Below are 26,642 nucleotides of genomic sequence, written 5' to 3' on the forward strand. Positions count from 1 at the left end.
GAGCGTCTAAGATTTTTGTCTTTCAGCAGTAAATTGTAAGCATATAGCAATATGTGTGATCATAAAACACATTCTGTTAATTTGAGGGGAGCTTTTACAAAAAATAAAATTTTGAAAATAAATAAAATAAAAATTGGCATTAATTTCATGCAGTTACTGAATAATTTGCCTTATGATTTGGTCATGTGAATTCAGATGGACAAACCAAAATATACCCTGACAGAATGAGTAATGTTGAATACATTGAATTCATTTTACATCATTTCACTTTCCAAGAAAGCTGCAACATAAAACGAAGCTAATCAAAGCTATGCAGGTGGAAAACACCACCAGTGAAGAATTTGCCACCATATTAATGTTTGTTTGATTACAGCCAATCAGCTAAGACACGTTTACAGTCCAAATTTTTCTTTGTTACTTTAGATTGGAGCTGTGAGGCTAACATTGCTAACAAACACCACAACCCAATAGTCACCCAAATAGCCTCAAAACCTTTCCGTAGAAGTACATCCCCAAAAGCTTCTCTCAACCCACTCAAACCGCAGCCAGCTCTTCATCAGGGTCACACAGACCTCCCAGTGTGGTTCAGAGCCCAGCATGACGAACTGTGAGCTAGAATAAAATATCAAAACAAGAGCCAGAGTTCCTCGTCAGGTTGATTGGGACTTCAGCCAATGTTCCGTTAAGATTGTCCGACCACACAACCAGAGGAGCGCCGACAGATTAGTTACTCTTATTTTATTAAAAACATCAATTGCACCCTTTTGAAAAGTGATTCCAAACTTTTGAATGGTACATTCTTCAAAAAGATGGTTCTTCAAGGGTTCTTTAATAAAGACAATGCTTCTGTACAGAACCATGAACACTCAGAGAAGGATTTGCATGGTGAAATGGTTCTTCAGATTGATGGAGAATGTGTTGCATATGGTTCCAAATAGCACCAAAAGGGTTCTGCTAGTTATAATGTCAAGCTTGTGTACAATTCGAGTGCTTTTTGATGTTGTATAGAACCCATTTCAAAAAGTTCCTGAAAGGTTCTTAGCTTGGGCGTCCAGTTCTAGGAACATCCTTTAATATCTTTACATTATGTGGAGGTTCTTTAAACTTTTTAGACATACCTTCACACCTCCAAATCTCTCTGAAGAACCATCCCTTGAAGGGTTCTGTAGGGAACCCAAAGTTCTCTTATGTCTGTCTGTAATGTCGCTCCAAAGAATCCTACATTTGTTCTATACAGAACCATGAACACTCAGAGAAGGATTTGCATGGTGAAATGGCTCTTCAGATTGATAGTGGATGTGTGGTATATGGTTCCAAATAGCACCAAAAGGGTTCTGCTATAGACACAATGTCAAGCTTGTATACAATTCGAGTGCTTTTTGATGCGATATAGAACCCATTTCAAAAAGTTCCTGAAAGGTTCTTAGCTTGGGCGTCCAGTTCTAGGAACCCCATGAAGGGTTCCTGAGGGAACCCAAAGTTCTCTTATGTCCTTCTGTGATGTCGTTTAAAAGAATCCTACATTTTTGAGGCCGTGTTCATTCTTTCTATTAAAATGAACCCTGTGTTAGTGCACATTGTTAGAACCACACTCTTAAAAAATATGGTTCTTTAAAGCTCTTTAGTAAACACAGTGGTTCTATACAGAACCATGGACACTCAGAGAAGGATTTGCATGATTAAAGGGTTGTTTGCATGGTGACCAGATTCTTCAGATTGATAGTGATGTGTTGTATATGGATCCAAATAGCACCAAAAGGGTTCTGCTATAGTTAAATGTAAAGCTTGTATACAACTCGAGTGCTTTTTGATGCGATATAGAACCCTTTTAAAAAAGGTTCTATATACACCGATCAGGGCATAACATTATGACCTTGTTTCCTTGTTTCTAAGCTCATTGTCCATTTTATCAGCTCCACTTACTATATAGGTGCACTTTGTAGTTCTAGTTAGCCCCCTTTTACCCTGTTCTTCAGTGGTCAGGACCCCCATGGACCCTCACAGAGCAGGTACTATTTGGGTGGTGGATCATTCTCAGCACTGCAGTAACACTGACGTGGTGGTGGTGTGTTAGTGTGTGTTGTGCTGGTGCGAGTGGATCAGACACAGCAGTGCTGCTGGAGTTTTTAAACACTGTCCACTCACTGTCCACTCTATTAGACACTCCTTCCTTGTCAGTCCACCTTGTAGATGTAAAGTCAGAGACGATAGCTCATCTGCTGCTGCACAGTTTGTGTTGGTCATCCTCTAGTCCTTCATCATTCACTTCATTTAAAAACTTCAGCAGCACTGCTGTGTCTGATCCACTTGCACCAGCGCAACACACACTAACACACCATGTCAGTGTTACTGCAGTGCTGAGAATGATCCACCACCCAAATAGTACCTGCTCTGTGGGGGTCCATGGGGGTCCTGACCACTGAAGAACAGGGTAAAAGGGGGCTAACAAAGTATCAGAGAAACAGATGGACTACAGTCTGTAACTGTAGAACTACAAAGTGCACCTATGTAGTAAGTGGAGCTGATAAAATGGACAATGAGCGTAGAAACAAGGAGGTGGTCATAATGTTATGCCTGATCGGTGTAGAACCATATACAACACATTCTCAGTCAATCTGAAGAATGATGTCAGGATGCAAAGAACCCTTTAAGCATGCAAGAGTGTTCATTTGTCTTTACTAAAGAACACAAAGTTTGCACAGATAAAGGAACCAAACAGTGTAATTAAGGCAGCCGCCTCCATCTCCACATCTGCCCAGTGTCCTCAGTTCACTGCTGACGTAGCTGTTCTCTCGCCGCAGCGCATGGCGGGGTGTCCGAAACCCCGCGGTCAAGCCTGTCAAAGGGGACGATAAGGAGAAAGTCCTCCTCATCATGGCCTTTGACCTGCGGCCTCAGAAGGATTTGGCTCTGGCAGCGCAGAGTCGGTGAACCTCCGGCGCGGCTGAGCGAAGGCCTGGTGCCCCTCGGCGTGAGCTGTAAACCGAGCGAAAGGATGGATGGAGCGGGGGAGGGCGGTGTTTATATGCGGAGCGGATGTTTGGATTGTTCGACGGAGAGAGAGCCTGACACCCTTGACAGCTCTGCTCAGTGTTATTGGCATGCTTAATTGGGAAGCTAAAAGCTTCTCTCTGCCCTGTTTATTGTCTTTGTTTGACAATCTCATCATTTTCATCTCATTTTTTTATCCTGCTTTATGACTCAGAGTCTTTGATGCTCTTAGCCATCGTTCTCTCCATCAGAAACTCCAAGACGGACAGAGTTAACTGAGGCTCGTTCGAAGTTCGATCCTAAAAATATTCCTTAAAAAAAGTTCCTGAAAGGTTTTTGGCATGGACGTTCAGTTCTAGGAACATCCTTTAATATGTTTCTGTTGTGTGGAGGTTCTTTTCAAACGTATCTTCACACCTCTCACACCAAATCTCTCTGAAGGACCATCCATTAAAGGGTTCTTTAGGGAACCCAAAGTTCTCTTATGTCCGTCTGTGATGTCGCTCCAAAGAATTCTACAGTTTTAAGGCCTTTCTATTAAACTGAACCCTGTGTTAGTGCGCCTTGTTAGAACCACACTCTTAAAAAATATGGTTCTTCAAGAGCTCTTTAGTAAACACAGTGGTTCTATACAGAACCATGAACACTCAGAGAAGGATTTGCATGGTGAAATGGTTCTTCAGATTGATAGTGGATGTGTGGTATATGGTTCCAAATAGCACCAAAAAGGGTTCTGCTATATTTACGATGTTAAGCTTGTATACAATTCGAGTGCTTTTTGATGTTGTATGGAACCCTTTTCAAAAAGTTCCTGAAAGGTTCTTAGCTTGGACGTTCAGTTCTAGGAACATCCTTTTAATATCTTTACGCTATGTGGAGGTTCTTTAAACTTTTTAGACATATCTTCACACCTCCAAATCTCTCTGAAGAACCATCCCTTGAAGGGTTCTTTAGGGAACCCAAAGTTCTCTTATGTCCGTCTGTGATGTCGCTCCAAAGAATCCTACAGTTTTAAGGCCGTGTTCATTCTTTCTGTTGAAATGAACCCTGTGTTAGTGCACCTTGTTAGAACCACACTCTTAAAAAAGGAGCTCTATAGTAAACGCAATGGTTCTATACAGAACCATGAACACTCAGAGAAGGATATAATGATTAAAGAGTTCTTTGCATGGTGAAATGGTTCTTCAGATTGATGGAGAATATGTTGTGTGTGGTTCTATACAGCAAAAGTGTTTTGCCATTGTTTCCCCTTTTGGTGCTAGAGCCTTTTTCAGAAAGGTTCTATGGGTGACACTGGTATTAGAACCCAAGAGCACCAAATAAGCAGGCCTGAACCCCTGATCAGGATATGTGAATGCAAAACCAAGTGGATGTCTGCACAGAATGAGCCTCTGCAGACCTGCTTTGGTGCAGAGATGGTTTTCCGATGCTGTTTTAAGCTCAAAATTAGTATTAGATTATTAAACTGGGGTCAGTCGTGGGCTGGAGGTTAGGGACCCAGCCTTGTGACCAGAAAGTCGCCAGTTCGATCCCCTGAGCCGACAGTATGTGACTGAAGTGCCCTTGAGCAAGACACCTAACCCCCAACTGCTCCCCAGGTGCTGCGGATAGGGCTGCCCACTGCTCCGGGCAAGTGTGCTCACTGCCCCCTAGTGTGTGTTCACTAGTGTGTATGTGGTGTTTCACTGCATGGATGGGTTCAAATGCGGAAGTGATATTTCCCCATTGTGGGACTAATAAGGGTCACTTAATTAATTAATTAATTCCTTTTTGTTTTCATTTTTTAAAGTGAGGCTGAAGTGTTCAAAGCCATTACAAAATTTCACTGCACACACCAGTTATATTATACAGTACTGTGAAAAAGTTTTAGAGAAAAATACATTTTAAAAGCTGTTTATCTGGACAGCAAGGCCCAGTCCCATTTAACCCCTTATCCCTACCTCTTAGCCATTAGCCCTCTGTTTTGCACGTTTACGTCTAGGGGTAGGGTGTCCCGATTCTTGTTGAGATAGAGGGGTAGGGTGAAGTGTTGGGGCTACATGACCCTCCAAGCGGAGGTTTTTCAGAGACTCCAAACAGAGAGTTATGAGAAAAAAGAAAAACCGGCAAGATGGAGAACAAGAGACCAAAGAAACCCACAAATGTGAGAATTTTCTCTGTTATAAATTACGATAATCACTGTATTTTCTTAGTTTAATGTCGTTTCAGTGTATTTTGGTCGTTTTCTTCATAACAAGCATAAAAAATAAAATAGCATGCTAATGTCTCGGTAGCTAGCTAGCTAACTTTCCTGTTCCACCTTAAATAGTCCAGCAGTTCTGACGCCTGAAGCGCCAGAATGTAACTGCTGCACCATTTAAGGTAGAACGGGAAAATTCGAACGAGAAGCTGGTGAATATCTGACTTCAGCTTCATATCACTGAAGAAATTAGGGGTGGGTGATAATAAATAATTGCCCCCCTCTTTGAAGGCATATGATGTCCTAAATGTAACTAAAGCCCAGCAGTGAGGAGCTGAACTTTACCCTCCTCTGCTGTCACTGCAGACTGGCAGGGTCGCCTACAGAGCAGCGCTGGTAGCTGTTAATGAAGTGATGTATTTTTTTTTTTAATTTGAGGGTCCCATTTCAGAGGGATTTCAACCACTACCCCAGTTCCAAGGGGTGAGGGTGACACTTGAAAACAAGGGGTAGGGGTAAAAAGAAGAAATTGGGATTGGGCCCAAGTGTATTAACACTAATACATCACAATTAACATCAATAAAGCAGTTTCCAAAGCTCTTACTGAGGACGCCCGGTACACATGGCCTCTCGTAGCTTTCTGCTTTATAACATCACAAGACGCATAAAACAAGACAAATAAGACGGCAAGTTCAGTTTACAGCATGGTTCAGTAACTTAGTTGGATATTATTGCGGTTATTGTTTCCAAATGTACATCATAAAATGTGCCTAATAACTTCAGACTTTTTGTCCATATGACTTTTGTTTACTTTTGCTTCAACATCAAATGTGTTCCTGTGAACTGAGAGAACCAGAACTAAAATGCAGCAGTGTGTCATTTTCTGCTTTGATCCTGACCATGAGAACCCAGCTACAAAAGTAAACGCACCCGAAGAGTCCATTTGAGCTTAACACTCCGCAGTATTAAAGCCGCTGTGCTTTACTGGTCCCTGCAGTCAACTGTGGAAAGTCAGAGTGTTTCTCTTTCTTTTAAATTCATTTTAAGCCCTCGCATACCATGTACTCACTGAGAAATACTGCGAAAAGCTCAGATGTGGGGACGTTCCTTTGAAATGTGAGCGCGTTATGCAACTTGTTTATCCCCAGAGGACGTTGGACCCTGTTTCAAAGTTTTCCCCTTATTTTTTATGATTTTTTTCTTTTTGCCGATTTGCAAATTTAAAAAAAAAAACTTAATTCAATATCAATCGTCGGTTTTGTAGGCAGAAAAATCCAGAGGTCTGATGAAGATGTAGGATTGTTTAAATAAAACATGAAGAAGAAAAAAAATAGAAAATCTTTCCAGAGGAATAAATACACATTTTCTGGGATTGAGACAGAAGCGAGGGGGCTTCAGGGGGTTTTCCAGGCCCTTTCAGATTTTTTATTTTTTGTTGGAGAATAACAAAAGCACAGAATGTTTAGTTTTGGGGGGAGAAGCCCCTCTTTACCACTTTGAGAGGATATCCAGAGTGAGTGTTGCTTTACCAGATGCGTGCCTTCAGACTCAGACTGTCCTTTTCTCTCTCTGTGGCCGGCCTGGTCCTCATTTGTCATAATTCAGCTCCAGCTCTCTGATGGACTGCCAGCTTTTGCTTCGTAGCTATCTATGGAAACTGAAGGAGCTTAGCGTCAGCCTCTTTCAGTTACTGTATGAAAAGAAGGGGTCAACAGGAAACAGCTACGAGGGGCCCTATGCGTAGAAGGAACTGACCCTTACTGTTTCTACTGGACTGTGGTTCATTCCAACATTACAAAACTTGAATATGGATAATTCTGCTGAACTGGTTCAAAGTCAGAGCTGAAAACATATTTTGGACTTTTAACTGATGTTGAACTTGAAAAATCCTTTGCTTTGAGTGACTCTGAACCTCAATTATGTTTATTTTATTAAAACTAATGACTGAACATTTCATCTGGTCACTACCAAAACAGTCATAACTCTACTCAAATTTTATCAGATGTTTCAGTAGTGACTGTTTCGGTAATGACAATTTTAAAACACAGTCAGTTCATGACCAGTAAACACAGCTTTGAACAGCTGTTCACACAGAAAATCATCATATTTTTCATTAAAAACACTAAAAAGTGCTGAACTGCAGAAAATAGGATGATTCTTAATTTTCCACACTGACTTTCAGACTTTGGGACACATTTACTTCAAAACAATGGGATCTAACTGCTCACCATGTGGCCATGAGGGACAGGGATGCAGCCTCACTTCTTGCAATAAAACACAGGGGCGTGGCTAAAACAAGGCCCTGCCCACATACTAAAATGCTGGGTTTCGGTAGTGACATGGAAATGTAGGGCAGCATTTTTTTAATAAAGTTTTTATTTAAAATTAAACTCATGATAAACCTAAATATTTCAACTTCACTTTAAAAGAAATCGAACAATAAAAACAATATTAAAAAAGAAATGTACGGATTATTTTCCCAAGTGTAAATTTAGGGGTTTGGGACAGACTCCTCCCAACATAAAGTACCCTGTATATGATGATTTTAGATATTTTTAGCTTATTACAAAACATAATCCTGTAAATATCTAAGATCTGAATACTTTTTATTGATTTTTCTTCTTTTTCTTTTCCCTGTAGGCCTGTGGTTTGAACTAATTCTGCAGGAGGGTCCATATATAATGTGCATGTAGAAGAAAATGTTCATTTACTGTAAATCATATCTGTATATGAGTTTATCATGTACAGGATGATGATGTATAAACCTGACACTGTTAGAAGGAACAGAAGACAGTTCTGTTTTTATAGCACAAAAAAGAAAATCCTAAAAAGGGGCATCTTGTCCCACTATCGGGGTAAGAAGCCCACCCACCTGTTAATTTGTCTTAAATATTCCACTTCTCTTGAATAAACAGTGGTAAAGAAAAAATGACAATACAGTAGAAACATCTCGATGGTCTAACTTTATCCATCTTACTCTGGGGGGCTTAGAAAGTAGCCTGGTTCCATTGACTTGCATTAAAAGTAAAGCATGTTTTTTCCTTCTCCTGTAACATAGAAATAAGATACAATATATGTCCCCAAAATTCAGAATATATATATATATATATACAGTAAAGGTGATAACAGGATTCTTTGAGTGATGCCATAGAAGATGGTTACAGTGAATAAAATAACATACGGATATTTTAGTGCAGCAACACAGCGTCCCCTAACGCTCTGCTCTTCCAGAGGCCAACAAATACATCAAATATCAGTTTGAACTGTCGTCCAAATCCAAACGTCTGCCCAGTGCAGATATTTCATTTTTAAGTAAAATTCTGCTGATACCATTACGATTCTGATTTCATCGTGCATCTTTAGAAAGAACCAGGTTCTGTGTCTGTTAATGAGATGTAGGAAGAACCTTTGTAAACTTTACTGAACCTCCCCAGTGTAAATGTTATATTCCTGTTCCAAGAGGTTTTCCTAGAGCTGTCGTGTAACCTAGGAACAATTTAGGAATACGTTTTAGGAATGTGTGTATTCCTTTTGTTTCCTTCTGCACAAAAGATTGTAATATGGGTTGATTTATTTTTCCATTGGTGCGTACAGGGAAGTATAAATGTCCCCCTCCTTCTTTTTCCCCCCCTCTCTCTCTCTCTCTCTCTCTCTCTCTCTCTCTCTCTCTCTCTCTCTCTCTGAGCCAGTAAGCCCCTCTGAGTGGGGGTGGGATTTGAAAGGGCTTGGGTGGTAATATTTGAGGAATGAGCTGAAAATTGAAGTGTACTCTCCATATGTGCAAAAGGATGGAGGATAATTTGCGCGCCCGCCCCATCCTCCCCAAAAAACATCCCCGAGTCTCTTTCAGCTGGTCTCCAGATGAGTGCATGCGAGACAAAGAAAGGGATTTCAGGGATAGAGGTGGGGGCGGAGGGGGGGGGGCGCAGTCCGTCTATTAATAACAATCATAACTTTAAAAACAGCTCGCTCGTCTGTCGCCGGTGGCACTGCAGACTCTACGCGAGTCTCTGTGTTTGTTTGTGCTGGTCCCGGCGCGAGGCGGTGGGCGGCGCGCTCAGGGCGAGCGCTGAAAGCTGCTGCCCGCCGGAAGGGCTGGTTTGTGTGTTTCTGTCAGGTTGTGATGGAGCCACATTGCTGTGAACACTACATTCCATTGAGCTCTGCCGCTGCAGGAGCGGAGTGACTAGTCCTGTTGGGCGAGGTGCCAGCCTGTAGAGATGGGCAGTATGACCATGTATCATCATTATTAGGATATATTGTCATGCTTTTCTGAGTTATGGTGGGTTCTTAGGGCAGATAGGGCTGAACAGTTTGGGGAAAATAATCACTTTAGATCAATTTAGAGCAGCGCTAGTAAACATTTGTTTGTTAAAACTGAAAAAAGGGTCATTACTGAGTGGGGAAATAAAAACCAGCTTAAAATCTGGTGAGCTGCTGCTGAGAGTCGCCCTGTAAAACCTGAAACAATCATTTAAAAGTCAGAGGCGTTGAGTTTTTCACAGCACGTCGTACATCTTTACGTATTAACATCACTCACAGACCCAAAAGAAGGTCCGGCTCGATGTTTCAGCCTCAAATGATCTCAAAATCAACATCATACTGATGAAGATATGATGACAACAGGACATCATTGACTCACATTCTCAGAAGACACGTCCTTCACCAAGTTTTGACCAAGTTCTCTTTGAATTCTCTATCAGTCATTAGATTCATCTGCTCGAGGAAAGAGTCTAAAGCTTAACCCATGTTATAGAATGTGCATGCAGTTACATATTTCCACCAGAGAGGTCTCCAAATCCCCACATCTTTCACAGTGCAGCTTTAAGTTATGATTATTTTCTATAAATTAAGGTCTTGGGATTGTATAACAGAAACGTTCTAACTCTCAAAAAATCTTACCTCTTTAGTCACGGTGATAACTTCAGATCAATAGTTACACTGCCAAAATTATATCTTAGCAAGTAAAATTATCTGTATTCTTGTCGATACATCTAAACAAATATTTTTGTTGTAAGCTTATTTAACTTACCTCTATACATTTTTACTTGTTTTACATCTTAATATTGGCAGATAATTTTGCTCATTTTAACAAATATGCTTGAAACAAACAAAATTATCCATCAGTATAGTGAAATAATAAAACCCCTGGCTTGTTTTGGTCCAGAAACACCAACATATCCACTTTTTCTCTGACTTGGGGCTTGAATGTTGAACATGGCACGCTGAACTGCTAGTTAGTTGTGGTTGTGATTTCACAGCACAAGGGTGTTTGGTTGCTGCTGTTTGGTCCAGCTCTTCTACAGATGGATTAAGACAATGTTGAATGATGTAGGATATAATAATATATGCAGCTCTTCTGATTTGAATATAAAATCGATTCATCTTTCAGCTCAACTTCTAGAACACTCAGCAACTGTGTGGATCACAAAAAAAGCCTGTAAAGAACAACAGAAACATTAGTTTCTTCAGTGTTTGATGCCAGAGAGAACTCTGCTGTCTCCACAGCCAGTGGAAGTTGGTTCCACCACCTGGGCTCCAGGACAGAGAAGAGTCTTTATCTTTGTCTTCTGTGCGTCTTAAAGTTTGGTGGGTCAAACTGAACTGTATATGAAGCCCCCTGAGGTACAGATCGAGTTTTGACAATTACCATCAGATAGAAAGGCACTGGTTCGTTCCTCTCTGAGCTTATTGGCTCATCTGAAGAGGCAGCCTCAGTTACTCATCCAACGCAAAAACCTACAGTGTTAGAAATAAAGGTTCTGTTCAGGTACACTTTTTGTTCTTCAAGGTACAAACAGTGTAAATGCTCCCTCAAAGCTCCAACAGTGGTTTTAAGGTCTGATTGTGAACCTTAAATAAGTTTTTCCAGGTGAAAAGTTCGTATTTGTACCTTTTCATAACCGAATGTTTTAAACAGAACAGTAAAATAAAAGCCTGGAGACGAGACGGGGTGTGTGGAGTCAGTACAGCTTAGAACATATCATTTCAGTGGATTATGGTTCAGTTATGTTCCCTGACTAAAACTGCTGAGATGGACCCTTGAGGATCCTGACAGTTTAGTACCTTTATTAGTGAGAGTGTACTGATGCAGAATCTTTGCGCTACTGATTTTTGGCCTCTTAAAAGCAGTATATTAATTATCACACTTCACAAATATCACACTTTTAAGAAACACTTAAAAATGTATCTGTTTAACTTTAAACACTAATTAAATTAATTTAATTAAGACTCTACGTCTCGTGGTTTTCATCTTCCAATTTGATCTGTGTCATTTTCTTATGATTCTAAATTAATACTTATAATTTCTTGTATAACTGTTTATTATCACCTGTCCGTAAAGCACTTTGAGCTGCCGCCGGCATGAAAAGTGCTATATATAAATAAAATTATTATTATTATTATTATTATTATTATTATTATTATTATTTCAGTTTAAGTTGTTTTTGGTTTTGTTTTTTTTCTTTTTTTGGTTAAAGAAATATCCAATGATTAACTCTTAAAGATAATCAAAAATCAAAATTAGCCCGAATTCACATGCCTGAAAAGTACTCATTGCTTAAAACATTACTAATTATTATCATTACAAATTTTTACCTCGTCTACTCTTATCTATAAATCCAAAATCTGCCTGCACTCAACGCTCAATCCAGTACCTGTAGCCTTTCAGCAACCCTGATCTTGGTATTCTTTTCCTCCTCAGCCCATTTTTCTACATCATTTATTGTAAAATTGGACCACAGTTCTAGATCAGTAGTCCAGCGAGTCATCTTTCATAGCTGCTTCTGAAAGTTCTTTGAATTTCACGATGGTGGTCACGATGGTGAGGTATAAAGATTTTAAAATGAAGAAAATATATCTCTGGTACCGTATCGGTGCTCAGTATCGGCCGATACCCTGAGTTCAGGTATCCGTAGTTACTCAGCTCTGCTTTGAGATGACCACGAAAGGAGAACATTGATCAGGAGTATGAAGTCCAGCTTGTGAGCAGCCATTAATTTCTGAGTTAACTGAAAAGTTCATCTCTGTTCCTCGATCTCCTGCTGATGGTGAGCTCCAGACACAGAGTCATTTTCAGCCTTTCGCATCTCAGTTTTACTGCATTCTTTTTAGCAATCGTTCATATTTTAACTGCTCTTGTGGGAGCCTGTTGGCTTGTTTCTGGATGCCTAATAAGTGTTTGAGTTTGGCACACGATAGAGAAATGAGGCCTTGCGAGCTGAATGACAGCCAAAGTCTTCTTTCAGTAGTGGGGGGATCAGGGCAGGATGCTTTTTGTGGGGGTTTTACCCTAAGCCACTGATTCACAGTTATGCTTCTATGTTTGTAATAGTTAAAATGATGCAGTGTTCTGCTGAGCTTATCCTGACTCAGTGTTTTCGAGATGAAAGAGCTGTGGATCAGCATATGCAAGCGTTTCCAAGGTTTCTTTTGGACGCCCCACTGAGGCTAAACTCTCATTTTCAAACCTTAGTTCACGATTTCAAAGGACTTCAGAAAAAATACAATGACCACAGTTTTCTACAGGTTTATAACAGGAGCCAGCTTGCTATGTTGGCGGTAAATGGACTGGCCACCTCCAGAACGTCATCCAGAAGATGGGACAGTCACAGCAACGCTTCACATCTATTAGTGCTGTCAAGGTCATCTATGTCTGTGTTTACATGCTAAGATTTTTGCCAATCTGATTGAATACATTCTGATTACAGATCAAGACTGAGGTGTTTATGCTCACTCTACTCAACAATCTCATGAAGAATCTCTGTTCACATGCTCACTACAAGGAATCAGATCCAAAATTACACACATGTGTAGAGAACCACTTAGTGTAGATGTTACCATGACAACGAGCATCACGAGTCCAGTCAGAGTGAGATGAGCAGCAGTGAGCAGTGCTTGTGTTTTAAACTACTTTAAAATGATGTCAGACTCAGGAAAACGTCCTTCACATGTCCTTATTAAAGAAGGCCGAGAGGAAGACGTCGTGTTCTGAGACACATAAGCTGGACGTCCGTCCCACCGCCGTCTTTTAAAGATCAGAGCATAAACTTCGTCTCCTCTGCAGACCAGTTTCTGCTCCGCCATGTTGAACGGTATAAACTTTCACTATGACGCGACGAACATGATCAGAACGGACTTAAACTTTCCGATAGGGAATGTAATCAGATACAGGCGTTTACACGGATATTATTCTTCTATTTAACGGATTATTTACAGGATTACCCACCTCGATCAACCGGATAGAAACTGTATTCCGAATGCACTCGTGCATTTAAAAGAATCAAGCATCTGGGCTTCCGAGTGGTGCAACCGTCTAAGCGTTGTACCTGATCGTAAATTCAATCCCTGGTGATGCTACAGCCATCCGTGGCCGGGAGTCCAAGTCAGCACATTTGTCTTCGCTCTCTCTGGGTGGGCAGGATGGCCTCCATCTCCCCCATCACTCAGGCGCCCATGCTAGCCAGGGCAGGCGTCTGTTAGCTGAGGTATCAGAACTGGCAGTTATTGTTCTCTGCCGAGTGCGTTCAGCTGTCCAAAGACATTGCATTAGCAGCAGTTTGAAAAGATCTGGTGGCTTCACACGTCTCTGAGGAAGCCTAATGCTTGGAATTGGATACGACTAGATTGGGGGGAAAATTGAAAAAAATATAAAATTAAGTAAATTAAAAAATTAAGAATCAAGTATCTAGCAGCCAGGGTCACAAAGGCTACAAAATCTGTGGTCAGGCAGTTGAGCAAACTCAGGTAGTAGCCTCGTGCATTTTTCTTGTATGTTTTATACAGTGATAGGAAACACAGTACAACACTGAAAGCTCTTATTCTACCCGCTGTTACATTTTATTCTGGTCCACATGATCATGTAGGTGCCATAACTCCTCCGGAGGCAGATTTAAACGAGTGTAAAGGGCGTCACCAAATTCTCAGTATGGATTGCTGGCAAGACCCTCAGTTCCATAGAGTTAATTGACTAATCCTGACAGTCCTAATGTCTGTGTACATATATAGATTCAGTAAACAGCCCTAACATCTCTCTTTTTCTGTCTGTCTGTTTATCTCTGTATACCTCCCTCCCTGTCTGTCTGTCCAGGTGATGCCCGTGCCCTTAAAGACTTGGGCAGGACTCTGGTGCTGCACAGGAGGACGGTCATGCCCTATGCTGCCTACGCCCGGAAACGCAAAGGCCCCAGCGATGAGAGGGAGGTGGAGCAATACGCCAGCCTGGTGGGCCAGACATGTGCGGAGAGGATCCTGCTCTACCGGGCCTGAAGCACTGCATCGTCCAGCTCCGCACCTTCCTGCACTCTGTCCTCCAGGAATAATCATCACTCTGCCTGCTTTTCTGCCTTTTTCTTCCACACAATGCCGTTTGTCTTCCTCCGTCTCTGCGTCCGTCCCTTCAGGTTTCCCCTCAGCGTGTTGTGTTTTCTCTCTGCATGTCTGTTAGAGCTTCATTTCTTGTTCAGTATGTAGCCACTTTGAGTATATACGCAATAGGCTTCTTACAGAACTGTGCAAGAGTCCTAGGCCAGCTGAGAAGATGATGTGTAAAGCTGTTTATCTGAGCAGTAATTATTTGGTGAGGAATAAATTCAAGTGAACAAGCAATACGTTTGTATAGCTTAACCATTGCCAAAGCTCTTCTTAAGGAAGTCCAGTATTTACAGTTACCACCCAGTAATCGGTCCTTCACCAGACGTGATTTATTTGGACAACAAAAATGAAATAGAGGTGTGTATAAGATAAAGTATCTTGCACACTGAACGTGATTTTTCAGACGGCGACAATGCGATATTATTTTATTTGCTCGCTTTCTGCGAACTTTCCCAGGCGACGTGATCTCTCTGACCATCTCTGTAGTTGGCATGGCAACAACGAAGCTGACGGATCGGATGAGTCCCAGCATTAACAACTTTTCGATAGATACTGCTTTGTTACTGACAGTGTTAGCATCTCCAAAAGCAGCTCACACTGCGCTACACACATCCCAGTTATATGTGGAAGAGCTCAAAGATTCAGCTGCTGAATAAAACGATGAAACTCTCCACACTGCTCACTCCTCCCAAATGGAAGGTGGCCCATTCAGTGTTTGCCTGTTTTGTGAGGAACAATGGATTTATTTTTGCCTGTTTGTTCCTTTTTCTCAGGGCAAACAACACAGTTAATTTAAAAAACGTGTCGCATCTGAATTTTTCACTTAGGTCGTTTATGTGCGGCGCCTGTACTCACATATTTGTGATGCGGCGGTTAAAATGAAATTTCCTGGACGAAGCCAACATTTAAGACAAAGTCCTGATCAACATCTAAGACTTCACAGCTCATTTTAACAGTAATAAAAAGGAGAAATAGTGATTAAAAATGCTGTTTGTCCCCAAAGCATTCCAGAAAGCTTCTTACTCTGAGAATACTGCAGCAACATTCTGGCGCCTCTGAGTCAAAAACACACACAAAAATGATAAATAAAAACAGTTTATAAAAAGTAAGCTAATCACAATGATTACAGTATGTAGGCTACTGAATGAGCCATGAAATGAATCCAGTATCCTTGACACTGTTTGGTAGTACAACGCAATGACCTTCATAAACTCTTTGTGAACTCTCTGTGAATCTTTTCATCATTTCATAAACAGCGTACAGACGGCGAGGCGTGGCACGCAGGGGCTTTACTTTCTGTTTCTGTTGTTTTGCTATGTTCTGCATGTTCTGCTGAGGTCATTTGTTTGGGTGCCTAAGACTTTTGCACTGCTCTGTATATACAGTTGTATTCAGTTGGATTTTCCAAAGTGTAAATAAGTTAAAACATCCACTACAGAGACACACTTCTGCACATTTAAATGCACGGTTACTGAATTTAACACAGTGGGGGAAAATAAAACATGCACTGCCAAAAAACGATATTTTAGCAAGTAAAAACATCTTAAAAGTAGTTAATATACCTAATATTTCTCATTACAGGATCAGTGTGGAAAGATTGTGATTGTTTAACCCGTTCCTGTATATTTTTACTTGTTTTAAATAATTACATCTAGTGAAAGTGTCTTATTCCATTAGCTGATCATTTTACTTGTTTTGAGAATTAATGAAAATAATTTAGCTGATTTTAAAAGTAGTGCTTAAAATGAGTCAAATGATCTGCGAAAGAAATTTAAAACAAGTTGAAAATATCTAGAAATAAGTTAAATAATCCTATAATGCACATAAAGCAATCTCTTAATGAGATATATTAGACATATTTACTAGATTTAAGATGTTTTCACTCACTAAGATCATTTTTTTGCAGTGTAAAATGTGAACTGTGCAAAATTTCATGTTACGCTTTTTTCCCAATATGTTAAACTCAGCAAATAAATAGAAACTGTGCAATAGTTTGAGGATGTCTTAACTCACTTCGAAAATCAGCAACACTTGTGCATACGGCTGTGCATACAAAGCTTATATCCCACCTGCTCATGAGATGCGGCTGCTCTGTCTAATGTCCCTCACCGTCCGTGCTCACAATATTGCTGCCCACACTGACACAGTTTACAGCCATGTAATCGCACTGATGCTAATACAGACTGAAAAGTCTCTCTATGTAGTAAAAGTGATGTGTCGTAGAGCAGCGGAACCGTTTTTGTTGCACACTTCTGACACCAGTTTCACACGTACCTTGCTGGATATATGAGGCCTCAGAGATGGTTTTTAAGCTAATTTCTCTCTGACGCATCAGTAAAGACAGTGGTTCTATATACAACCCTGAACACTCAAAGAACGTTTTACATGCTTAAATGTTTTTTTGCATGGTGAAATGGTTCTTTAGGTTGATGGAGAATGTGTTATATGGTTCTGTATAAAACCTTTTTGAAAATGGTTCTACATAGCAGCAAAATGGGTTCTGCTATTGTATACAAGCTTGAGATTGTAACAACAGCAGAACCCTTTTTGGTGCTATATGGAACCATATACAAGACATACTCCAACAATCAGAAGCACGATTTCACCATGCAAAAGAACGCTTTGCACGCTTAAATGGTTCTTTGCATGGTGAAATTGTTCTTGAGGTTGATGGAGAATGTGTTGTACATGGTTTTATCTATAGAACCTTTTTGGAAATGGTTCTATATAGCAACAAAATAGGTTCTTCTATTGTATACAAGCTTGACATCGTAACAACAGCAGAACCCTATTTGGTGCTATATGGAACCATGTACAAGACATTCTCCATCAATTGGAAGAACAATTTCACCATCCAAAAGAACCCTTTGCACGCTTAAACGGTTCTTTGCATGGTGAAATGGCTCTTCAGGTTGATGGAGAATGTGTTGTTTATGGTTATATATAGAACCTTTTTGGAAATGGTTCTTTATAGCAACAAAAAGGGTTCTTCTGTTGTGTACACGCTAGAGCAACAACAGCAGAACCCATTTTGGTACTATACAGAACCATATACAACACACTCTGTCAATCTGAAGAACGATTTCACCATGCCAAGCACCATTTGAGCATGCAAATGGTTCCTTGAGTGTTCATGGTTCGCTGTAGAACCATTGTCTTTACTGAAGAACCCTTGAAGAACCGTCTTTTTTAAGAGTGTAGCTTATGATCAGTAATGTTAATGCATTTCCTTGCACTTGTAACATCAGAGAATCGCTTAATCTGCTCTGGATGGCTAGACTTGAATCTGCATTCATCGAAATCATAGCATTGTACCACTGCAGAGTCTGTACTGGGCTGAAGATGAAGAAAACAGTGGAGGACTGAAGAACTGTGAATAACTGAGTGTTGATGTTGGGTTCAGCAGCTGTGTTCTTGCTCCAAGCCATTGATCAGCCCAGTGCTACAGATGGCTGCACGACATAATACCACTAATCATGACGTGATGCTTGACATATCGCTGGTTAGTCCTGTGCTGTGAGGGCCTTGTGTCATTGTGAAAGTGGGCCAGGACTGATGTCAGAGAGGAGCACCCATGCGAGTACTGCTTCTCACCGAAGACTGACCTTTCAGTGAACCCGAGACTCGTCCATGAAGTAAAGTTTGCAGTGAAATCCAGTAGAACAGCACCGTTTTCATGTTCTGTAGCTCATTTGTTTGCCATTATAGCTTCAGTGTATTTTTTTTTGATATTTTTCTTTCTTAAAAATAAAAAAAATGAACAGATGAAACTTGTTAGTGTGTTTCTTTTTCTGTGAAATGTGCAAGAAAACAACAGCAAAAAATGTAAAATTCTCAAAGCATGTTGTTTTTTAAGCTGAAAGAGTTGGCATAAAATATGGTGAGCGTGCGATGCTACAAGTCGACCTGTAAAGCCCAAAATAATTTAAGTCAGAGGCGTCAAGTTTTTCACACCACGTCTTTACCTATTAACGACACGCACAACCTCGAAAAGAAGGTGCGGCTCAATGTTTGAGTCTCAAATGATCGCAAAATCAACATTATAGAACGGACAGATCCGGTCCTAAAATCTGATTGGCTGAGCTGTGTTCGAAGCCGTTGTAAAATCCTTGATATACGCTTAACTATGACCACCTCACAACAACTGAACTGTGTATCACTGCGCCACAGCATGAAAAACCCTTGTGCTGTTAATGAACAATCTTTGACTCTAATGCTGCTCACATGGAGCACCGAGTGTACTGATGAAGTAAGAACCTGTTTTTTGTTTAAACTGAGGGGCTGACGACTTATGTTCTTAACTAGAACCAGGCTGGTCAGCTGGCTAACAGGCTAAAAGAGCCAACAGCCTAAACAGCTCCATCATTAATATCACAGGCTTGAATTAAAGCACTTACGGTGTGATTCACTGTAAAACGGCAGTATAAAAGTCTAAAAATGTCACTTTAATGTCTTACAGCCTCACTAAAATAAGGCTCCGCCCACAGACTAAAACTGTGTTTCAATACAGACATGAAAACACGAGACGGCATTTTCTGAATTAGTTTATTAAACTTAAATTTTAATTTAACTTAAATTTTAATTTAACTTAAATTTTATTGAACTTAAAAACTAAACTCACAATAAATCTAAATCTTTGAACTTGACTCTAAAAGAAATTTTACAATATATGTAAGTATGGTAACACTTTCTATGAATGTCACCTTTGTAAGCATCTATAAACACATTCATAACATGTAATGCATTCATAAGGCATTATAAACATGGCTATAAATATTTATAAAAATGCATTACACGCTATAGCCATGCTTATTATGCATTATGAATTGTTAACATAATACATTATAAGTACTGTTCATAACAAATTATAAGAGCTCATAAGTGGTATTTGTCCGCTCGGTAAAACCTTATATGAATGTCTCCTTTGTAAGCATCTATGAAACACATTCATAACATGTTATAATGGATTCATAAGGCATTATAAACATGGCTATAAATATTTATAAAAATGCATTATACATTATAGCTATGTTTATTGTGCATTATGAATTGTTAACATAATACATTATAAGTACTGATCATAACAAATTATAAGAGCTCATAAGTGGTATTTGTCTGCTCTAAGTAAAGTGAAGCGTACTGTACTAAAGCCTCCTCCAGTGTTCAGAGTGAGGCTTCAAGTTGAAGTATTTACTGAAGGATTTACTGAAACACTAAAACATTCACAGTAAAGCACATTACAGGCTTCAAATGTCAGAGTTTAAACTAGAGCTGCCATCAGTGTTTTACCCAATGTGGGAAAGGTAATGTTCACCACCGTTAGCTTGGTATTTGTCTTTACGCTCTCCAAGCTGGGACTGACTTCTTTGGCACTGACATTATAACATGTTATCAACACTATTTATAATGCATCATATTAACAATTCATAATGTATAATAAACATGGCTATAAAGTGTAATTCATTTTTATAAAAGTTCATAATCATGTTTATAATGCCGTATGAAGGCATTCTAACGTTATAAATGTGTTTATAGATGCTTTCAAACGTGACATTCATAGAAAGTGTTACCGTAAGTATTATGTTGAGAAGTGTAATTTTAGGGGTTAGGGTTTGGGACAGACTCCTCCCAAAAGAAAGCACCCTATAAATTATGAATTTGTATATATTTTGTTTATTACTGTCTCTATTAATGTCTTGGGTTTAAATAGAACAGAATATCTAAGATCTGAACACTTCATTGTTTTCTAGATAGTGTTTACTGTGGGAGCGCAGTTTGAACGTTCGGTAGAACGGTCCACATACACACAGGAGAACATCACTGCCAGTTCCTTTATTTTTTCCTTCGCCACCCCAATGAAAATCTAACCTGGCCACCTCACTGTGAAGTTCTGGCGATGCCTCTCAGTTATGCTTCACTAGAACCTCAGGCTCGTGTGCTGCTGCTCTAGACTGTTCTGCTCTGTTGGTCATTGCTTTTCTGTGGAGATACAACTTAAACACCAGCAGTGGGTGCACTTTAAAGTACACTCTTAAAAATTATGGTTCTTCAAGGGTTCTTTAGGAAAGGGAATGGTTCTATATAGAACCATGAACACTCAAAGAACCATTTGCATGCTTAAATGTTTCTTTGCATGGTGAAATCGTTCTTCAGATGGATGAAGAATGTGTTATATGTGGTTCTATTTTTATTACCAAATAGTTCTATATAGCACCAAAAAGGGCAACGTATCAATAGAAGAATCCTTTTTGGTGCTATCCAGAACCATATACAACACATTCTGCATCAGTCTGAAGAATCATTTCACCATACAAAGAACCCATTTATGCATGCAAAGGGTTCCATATAACACCATTGTCTTTACCAAAAACTCTTGAAGAACCATCTTTTTTAAGAGTGTATGTTAAGTTCTATATAGAACCTATGTAGCACAAAAAGTGTTCTTACATTGTTATGATGTTAAATTTATATACAGTAGAAAAACTCTTTTTGGTGCTATATAGAACCCTTTTCAAAAAGTTGCTATATGGAACCATATACAACACATTCTCCATCAGTCTGAAGAACCATTTCACCATTCAAAAAAACATTTAAGCATGGTAATGGTTCTTGAAGTGTTCATGGTTCTATATAGAACCATTGTCTTTAATAAAAAACCCTTTTAATAGTGTGTGATTCTAGAAAACAGTTCTATTCAGCACCGAAAGGGTTCTGCTGTTGTTATGATGCCGAGCTTGTATACAGTGGGAGAACCCTTTTTGATGCTATATATGCGTAGTGCTGTGGTGCCTAGTCAATCTGAAGAACTGTCATGCAAAGAACCACTTAAGCATGAAGCCCTTCTATGCAGAACTCATGGTTCTAGGACCATTGCTTTCACTAAAGAACCCTTGAAGAACCATCTTTTTTAAGAGTGTAGCTGATTAAAACTTCTGTCTGGATACTTTTGGTGTAAATACCAAACCACACACACACCGAAGTAGCCTTGTCTGTGTTCGGGTCAGCTCAGAGAGAGCTGGTCATGCAGAGCGGCAGTGGCTGGGTTCTGGGCCGAGCTCCAGTAATAGCCGGTGCTAGCCTGCCAATGCTAACTCTGCCTACGCGAGAGCAGCCTGGGCCAGCAGTCGCGTCAAACTGAGCTAATGGAGGGTGAACACTCGCTAAGGTGGCTGATTCCCCAGCCAAGCATGAAGCAGTGCGCTCGCTCGGCCTGGGGCCGGCCGCCCAGCCCAGAGAGTGGGTGGCCTTGGTGGAAACCCAAACGTCCGACCCAGCTGTAGCTCAGGGCAGCATGCTAACGCGCTCTGCCCTGCGGCTCGGGCAGCGGCCGGTCTTTCTGACCTCGGCCAGTCTGGGCCCTGCGCGCTTTACATCGTTGTACGACTAGCCATCAACAGCAAAATACATAAATACTAATATTATATACTATAATATTAGAGTGTGTGTGTGTGTATATATATTTATACATATATATAGTTAATATAATATGTATACTTTTTTATCCTCTCTCTTCCTTTCTTTTTTTATTCTTTTTCTTTTTTCTTTTCTAACATTCTTTTTATCTTTCTCTCTTCTTTTTTTTCCTCTCCTCCTCCTTCTCGCTTTTCCTTTCTTTCTATTTCCTCTGTTTTTTCTGTCCTCTCTCTCTTCCTTTTTCTTTTTTCTTTCTCTTTTTTCCTTTCTTCTATTTTGTCTTCTTTCAGTTTTTTCTCTTCCTCTTTCTCTCCTCCTCTTTCTATCTCTTTCCTTTTCTCTTCTTATGTCTCTCTCTTTTCTTCTCTCACTCTCTCTTCCTCTTTCCTCTCATTGTTTTCCTCTCTTTATTCCTTCTCTGTCTCTTTCCCTCTCTCTGCTCTCTCTCCCTTCCTCTCTCTGCTCTCTCTCTCTTGCTCTTTCTCTCTCTCTCTCCTCTCTTCCTTTCTCTCTCTCTTTCTTTCTTTCTTTCTTTCTTTCTTTCTCTCTTCCTCTCTCTGCTCTCTCTTCCTTTCTCTCTCTGCTCTCTCTCTCTCTCTCTCTCTCTCTCTCTCTCTCTCTCTCTCTCTCTGTAATGCACTGTAAAAGGAGCTGCCCAGCACTTTGGATACATTAACTAATATAGACAAACAGAGAAAAACAGTGTTTTTCTAACCTGATGTTCAGAAACAGAGCCGGGTTTGTAGATCTCTGTGCCTTTTGGAAGCAGCAGAGAATGTCTGCAAAAAGTTTTTTAAAAAACTAGTTCTACAGTTACAGACTGTAGTCCATCTGTTTCTCTGCATACTTTGTTAGCCCCCTTTTACCCTGTTCTTCAGTGGTCAGGACCCCCATGGACCCCCCATGGAACACAGAGCAGGTACTATTTGGGTGGTGGATCATTCTCAGCACTGCAGTAACACTGACGTGGTGGTGGTGTGTTAGTGTGTGTTGTGCTGGTGCGAGTGGATCAGACACAGCAGTGCTGCTGGAGTTTTTAAACACCTCAGTGTCACTGCTGGACTGAGAATAGTCCACCAACCAAAAATATCCAGCCAACAGTGTCCTGTGACCACTGATGAAGGACTAGAGGATGACCAACACAAACTGTGCAGCAGCAGATGAGCTATTGTCTCTGACTTTACATCTACAAGATGGACTGACAAGGTAGGAGTGTCTAATAGAGTGGACAGTGAGTGGACACAGTGTTTAAAAACTCCAGCAGCACTGCTGTGTCTGATCCGCTCATACCAGCACCACATCAGTGTTACTGCAGTGCTGAGAATGATCCACCACCCAAATGGTACCTGCTCTGTGAGGGTCCATGGGGGTCCTGACCACTGAAGAACAGGGTAAAAGGGGGCTAACAAAGTATGCAGAGAAACAGATGGACTACAGTCTGTAACTGTAGAGCTACAGAGTGAAACTGTACAGTCAGTGGAGCTGATAAAATGGACAATGAGTGTATAAATAAATAAAGTGCTCCGTAGGTGTATAACTTGAAATATATGCCTGACCCTTTATGATGTCTGGGCATTTATGGCCATAAATCAGATGTAAATTTGGGGACACTGTTGAATTGGGTGAAGGGTTGATGTAAGATGGAAAGTTTGGCTGTTCAGTAAACAGCAGAGCAGCTGAGTGTGATTGGGGTTTGTGTAAATAGCTGCGATCAGTGAGAGAGTGATGAATTTCCTTCTTCTGCCTCGGCGGTTAAAGTGGTGGTGGATTTCTCTCTCGTTTATGGAAGGATGGATCACGAACTCTCTATTTGCCAATTGCTTTATCCCACATCTGTGGTCAGCTCCTAGCATGGCCCCGTCCCATCCAAATAACTTTTTCCCCTCATTTGTCAACACTTTAGCTCAAGGAAACGTCTTGTGGGGCGCGTGCCCGGCTCTGAGCGCTGTACCGTCTCTGCCTTCAGACCGTAGCTCTGCTAGATGGCAACCGGTCTCAAACCCCAGCCGATGAGCACAGACTCCCCACTGCCGTCTGAGGAAGCCGAGGGCCAGCGGTTGCTCTGCGGTGCTGCTGGTGGCTTTTTGCTCTTCCCGTTCCCATCACGGGATTCAGATGGGAATATTAACCTCCTCCGCAAACTGGGGGAACGGAGAGCTTTACACATGCTGAGTTGATTTTCTAAATGAAAATGACACGTCCTCTACAGGGAATACACTTCAGTATGGCTTTCTCTGATCATTTCAGCAGCCAGTTTGTACTTTTTACTTTTAACATATTTTAGTTTAACATTTATTTATTTATTTATTTATCACAATTTTATTGCAACTGTTTTATTTGACGTAATTCTTTTACTGTTCTAGTAAATAATCAGATTTCTCTAAAATTTTAATTCTATTATTGCTCATAATCTAAGTTGGTTCTTTTACTTAATTTTAATGTGTTTTCATTTTATATTTTATTGATATTTTATACCTGTTTTCTATTTGAGCTGTTATTTTTTTTTAATTATGGTTAAATGCATGTTTTAACAGAGCGCCTAAAGGGGCGTTTTTTTTTTCTATGTGGTGCGCACCTGATACTATGTGGTAAGCACCCAATTTTTGGTGTATCTGGGGTGTACTTGATAACGTTTGGTGCTCACCACATAGTTTCTGGCGCTCACCACGTAGTATCTGGTGCTTACCATGTAGTATCTGGTGCTCACCTAATAGTATCAGGTGCGCAGCACGTAGTATCTGGTGCTCACCACATGGTACCTGGTGCTCACCGCATAGCGTTTGGTGCTCACCACGTAGTATCTGGTGCTCACCTAATAGTATCTGGTGCTCACCACATAGTATCTGGTTCTCACCTAATAGTATCTGGTGCACAGCACATAGTATCTGGTGCTACTATCTGGTATCTGGTGCAGTATCTGATTCTCATCTAACAGTATCTGGTGCTCACGTAATAGTATCCGGTACACACCACATAGTATCTGATAAAAAGGACCATTTTAAAATAGTACACTGTGTCCTTTCAGGGGCTCAGTACATTTCCTTTGATTCTGTGTTGAAAAATAGCAACGTAAAGTTTATTTGTTAAGAACATCAATCGTGGATTCACCCTTATTGTCTTTTAACTCTTTGATCGATCTTGTCTGGTTGTTCTGAATATACAGATCGCGCCGGAGCAGCAGACGGGGCGGGGTGTGGAGGCACGTCCCGGGACAGAAACCCTCTTTTCTTAGGAAAAGCTGAACAACTGCCCTCCTGTGCTCAGCTCTGTTTGTAAACACTGTCTCTGCCGTGTCTGTGTGAGCTTTCTTTCACTGTTTATCTGACGCTCATGCAGCGTTTTTTTCTCCTCTCTGAGCAGAGGCTCAATCTAAACACTCGCTGTGCCCACTCGCCCCACTGTCTGGGTCTCAGTTACGTACGTGCTCTTTATGCATGTTTGTACTGGCACCCACACAGGCCCCTAGGAGAACGCGGAGCTTGTGTACGTGTTTGTGTTTGTGAGAGAGAGGGAGGCTCTGCCTGCTGCGCCGGCACGTTTTAGCCTTGATGGTCTTTATCGCTGCTTTTAAAGAGCCCATATCCACATTTTCACTTTGACTTCATTTAAATCCACTTCTAGTGTTGGAGTTAGTTTATGTACCACTTATTATTCACTTAAATGTGACCATTTTCTAACTTCTCTTAGAGTTAAACAGGCTTTTTTTGTTACTGTGCCATTTAAGACGTAAATGCAAATAACCTCTGTTCTGATTGGCTGTGCCTTTTAAAAAAAAACAGCAGTCTGGGCTGAAACACTCCTTCAGTGTGTCCCAATTCAGGGGCTGGATGCTTCGTTACCACTCTCTTCTTTCTCTTTCTCTTTTCCTCTCGCTCTCTGCTCTCTCTCTGTTATTCCCTCAGACATCGGTTTGTATCGTTAGGCATTCGCTTCAGTTTAAACCCAATACTTATATTTATATACAGTCATGGCTGAAATTGTTGGCACCCTGAAATTTTTCCTGAAAATGAAGTATTTCTCCCAGAAAATGATTGAAATTCCATGTTTTGTTATACACATGTTTATTTCCTTTGTGTGTATTAGAACAACATAAAAAACAGGAAAAAAAATGATATAATTTCACGCAAAACTCCAAAAATGGGCCGGACAAAATTATTGGCACCTTTTCAAAATTGTGGGTAAATAATTGTGGGTTTGTTTCAAGCATGTGATGCTCGTTCAAACTCACCTGTGGCAAGTATCAGGTGTGGGCAATATACAAATCACACCTGAAACCAGATAAAAAGGAGAGAAGTTGACTCAATCTTTGCTTTGTGTGTCTGTGTGAGCCACACTAAGCATGGAGAACAGAAAGAGGAGAAGAGAACTGTCTGAGGACTTGCGAACCAAAATTGTGGAAAAATCTCAACAATCTCAAGGTTACAAGTCCATCTCTAGAGATCTTGATGTTCCTTTGTCCACAGTGCGCAACATAATCAAGAAGTTTACAACCCATGGCGCTGTAGCTAATCTCCCCGGAAGAGAAAAATGTATGAAAGGTTGCAACGTAGGATAGTCCAGATGGTGGATAAGCAGCCCTAATCAAGTTCCAAAGAAATTCAAGCTGTCCTGCAGGCTCAGGGTGCATCAGTGTCAGCGCAAACTATCCTTCGACATTTTAATGAAATGAAACGCTATGGCTGGAGAC

At 40.6% G+C, this 26,642-nt stretch overlaps 1 protein-coding gene across 6 annotated transcripts in view; it reads left to right on the forward strand.

Moving 5' to 3' along the window:
- Positions 1 to 17,211, forward strand: part of LOC118810103 (arginyl-tRNA--protein transferase 1) — a 188,267-nt gene extending 171,056 nt beyond the window's left edge. For all 6 annotated transcript variants that reach the window (XM_036573645.1, XM_036573641.1, XM_036573642.1 and 3 more), the window contains one exon: positions 14,259 to 17,211. In XM_036573645.1, coding sequence (XP_036429538.1) covers positions 14,259 to 14,437 — 179 coding nt within the window. In that variant the 3' untranslated portion in view covers positions 14,438 to 17,211. The remainder of the gene's footprint in view (positions 1 to 14,258) is intronic.
- Positions 17,212 to 26,642: the final 9,431 nt, after the last annotated feature.

The sequence above is a fragment of the Colossoma macropomum genome, unplaced genomic scaffold (assembly GCF_904425465.1).
Source record: "Colossoma macropomum unplaced genomic scaffold, Colossoma_macropomum, whole genome shotgun sequence".
Lineage (NCBI taxonomy): Eukaryota > Metazoa > Chordata > Actinopteri > Characiformes > Serrasalmidae > Colossoma > Colossoma macropomum.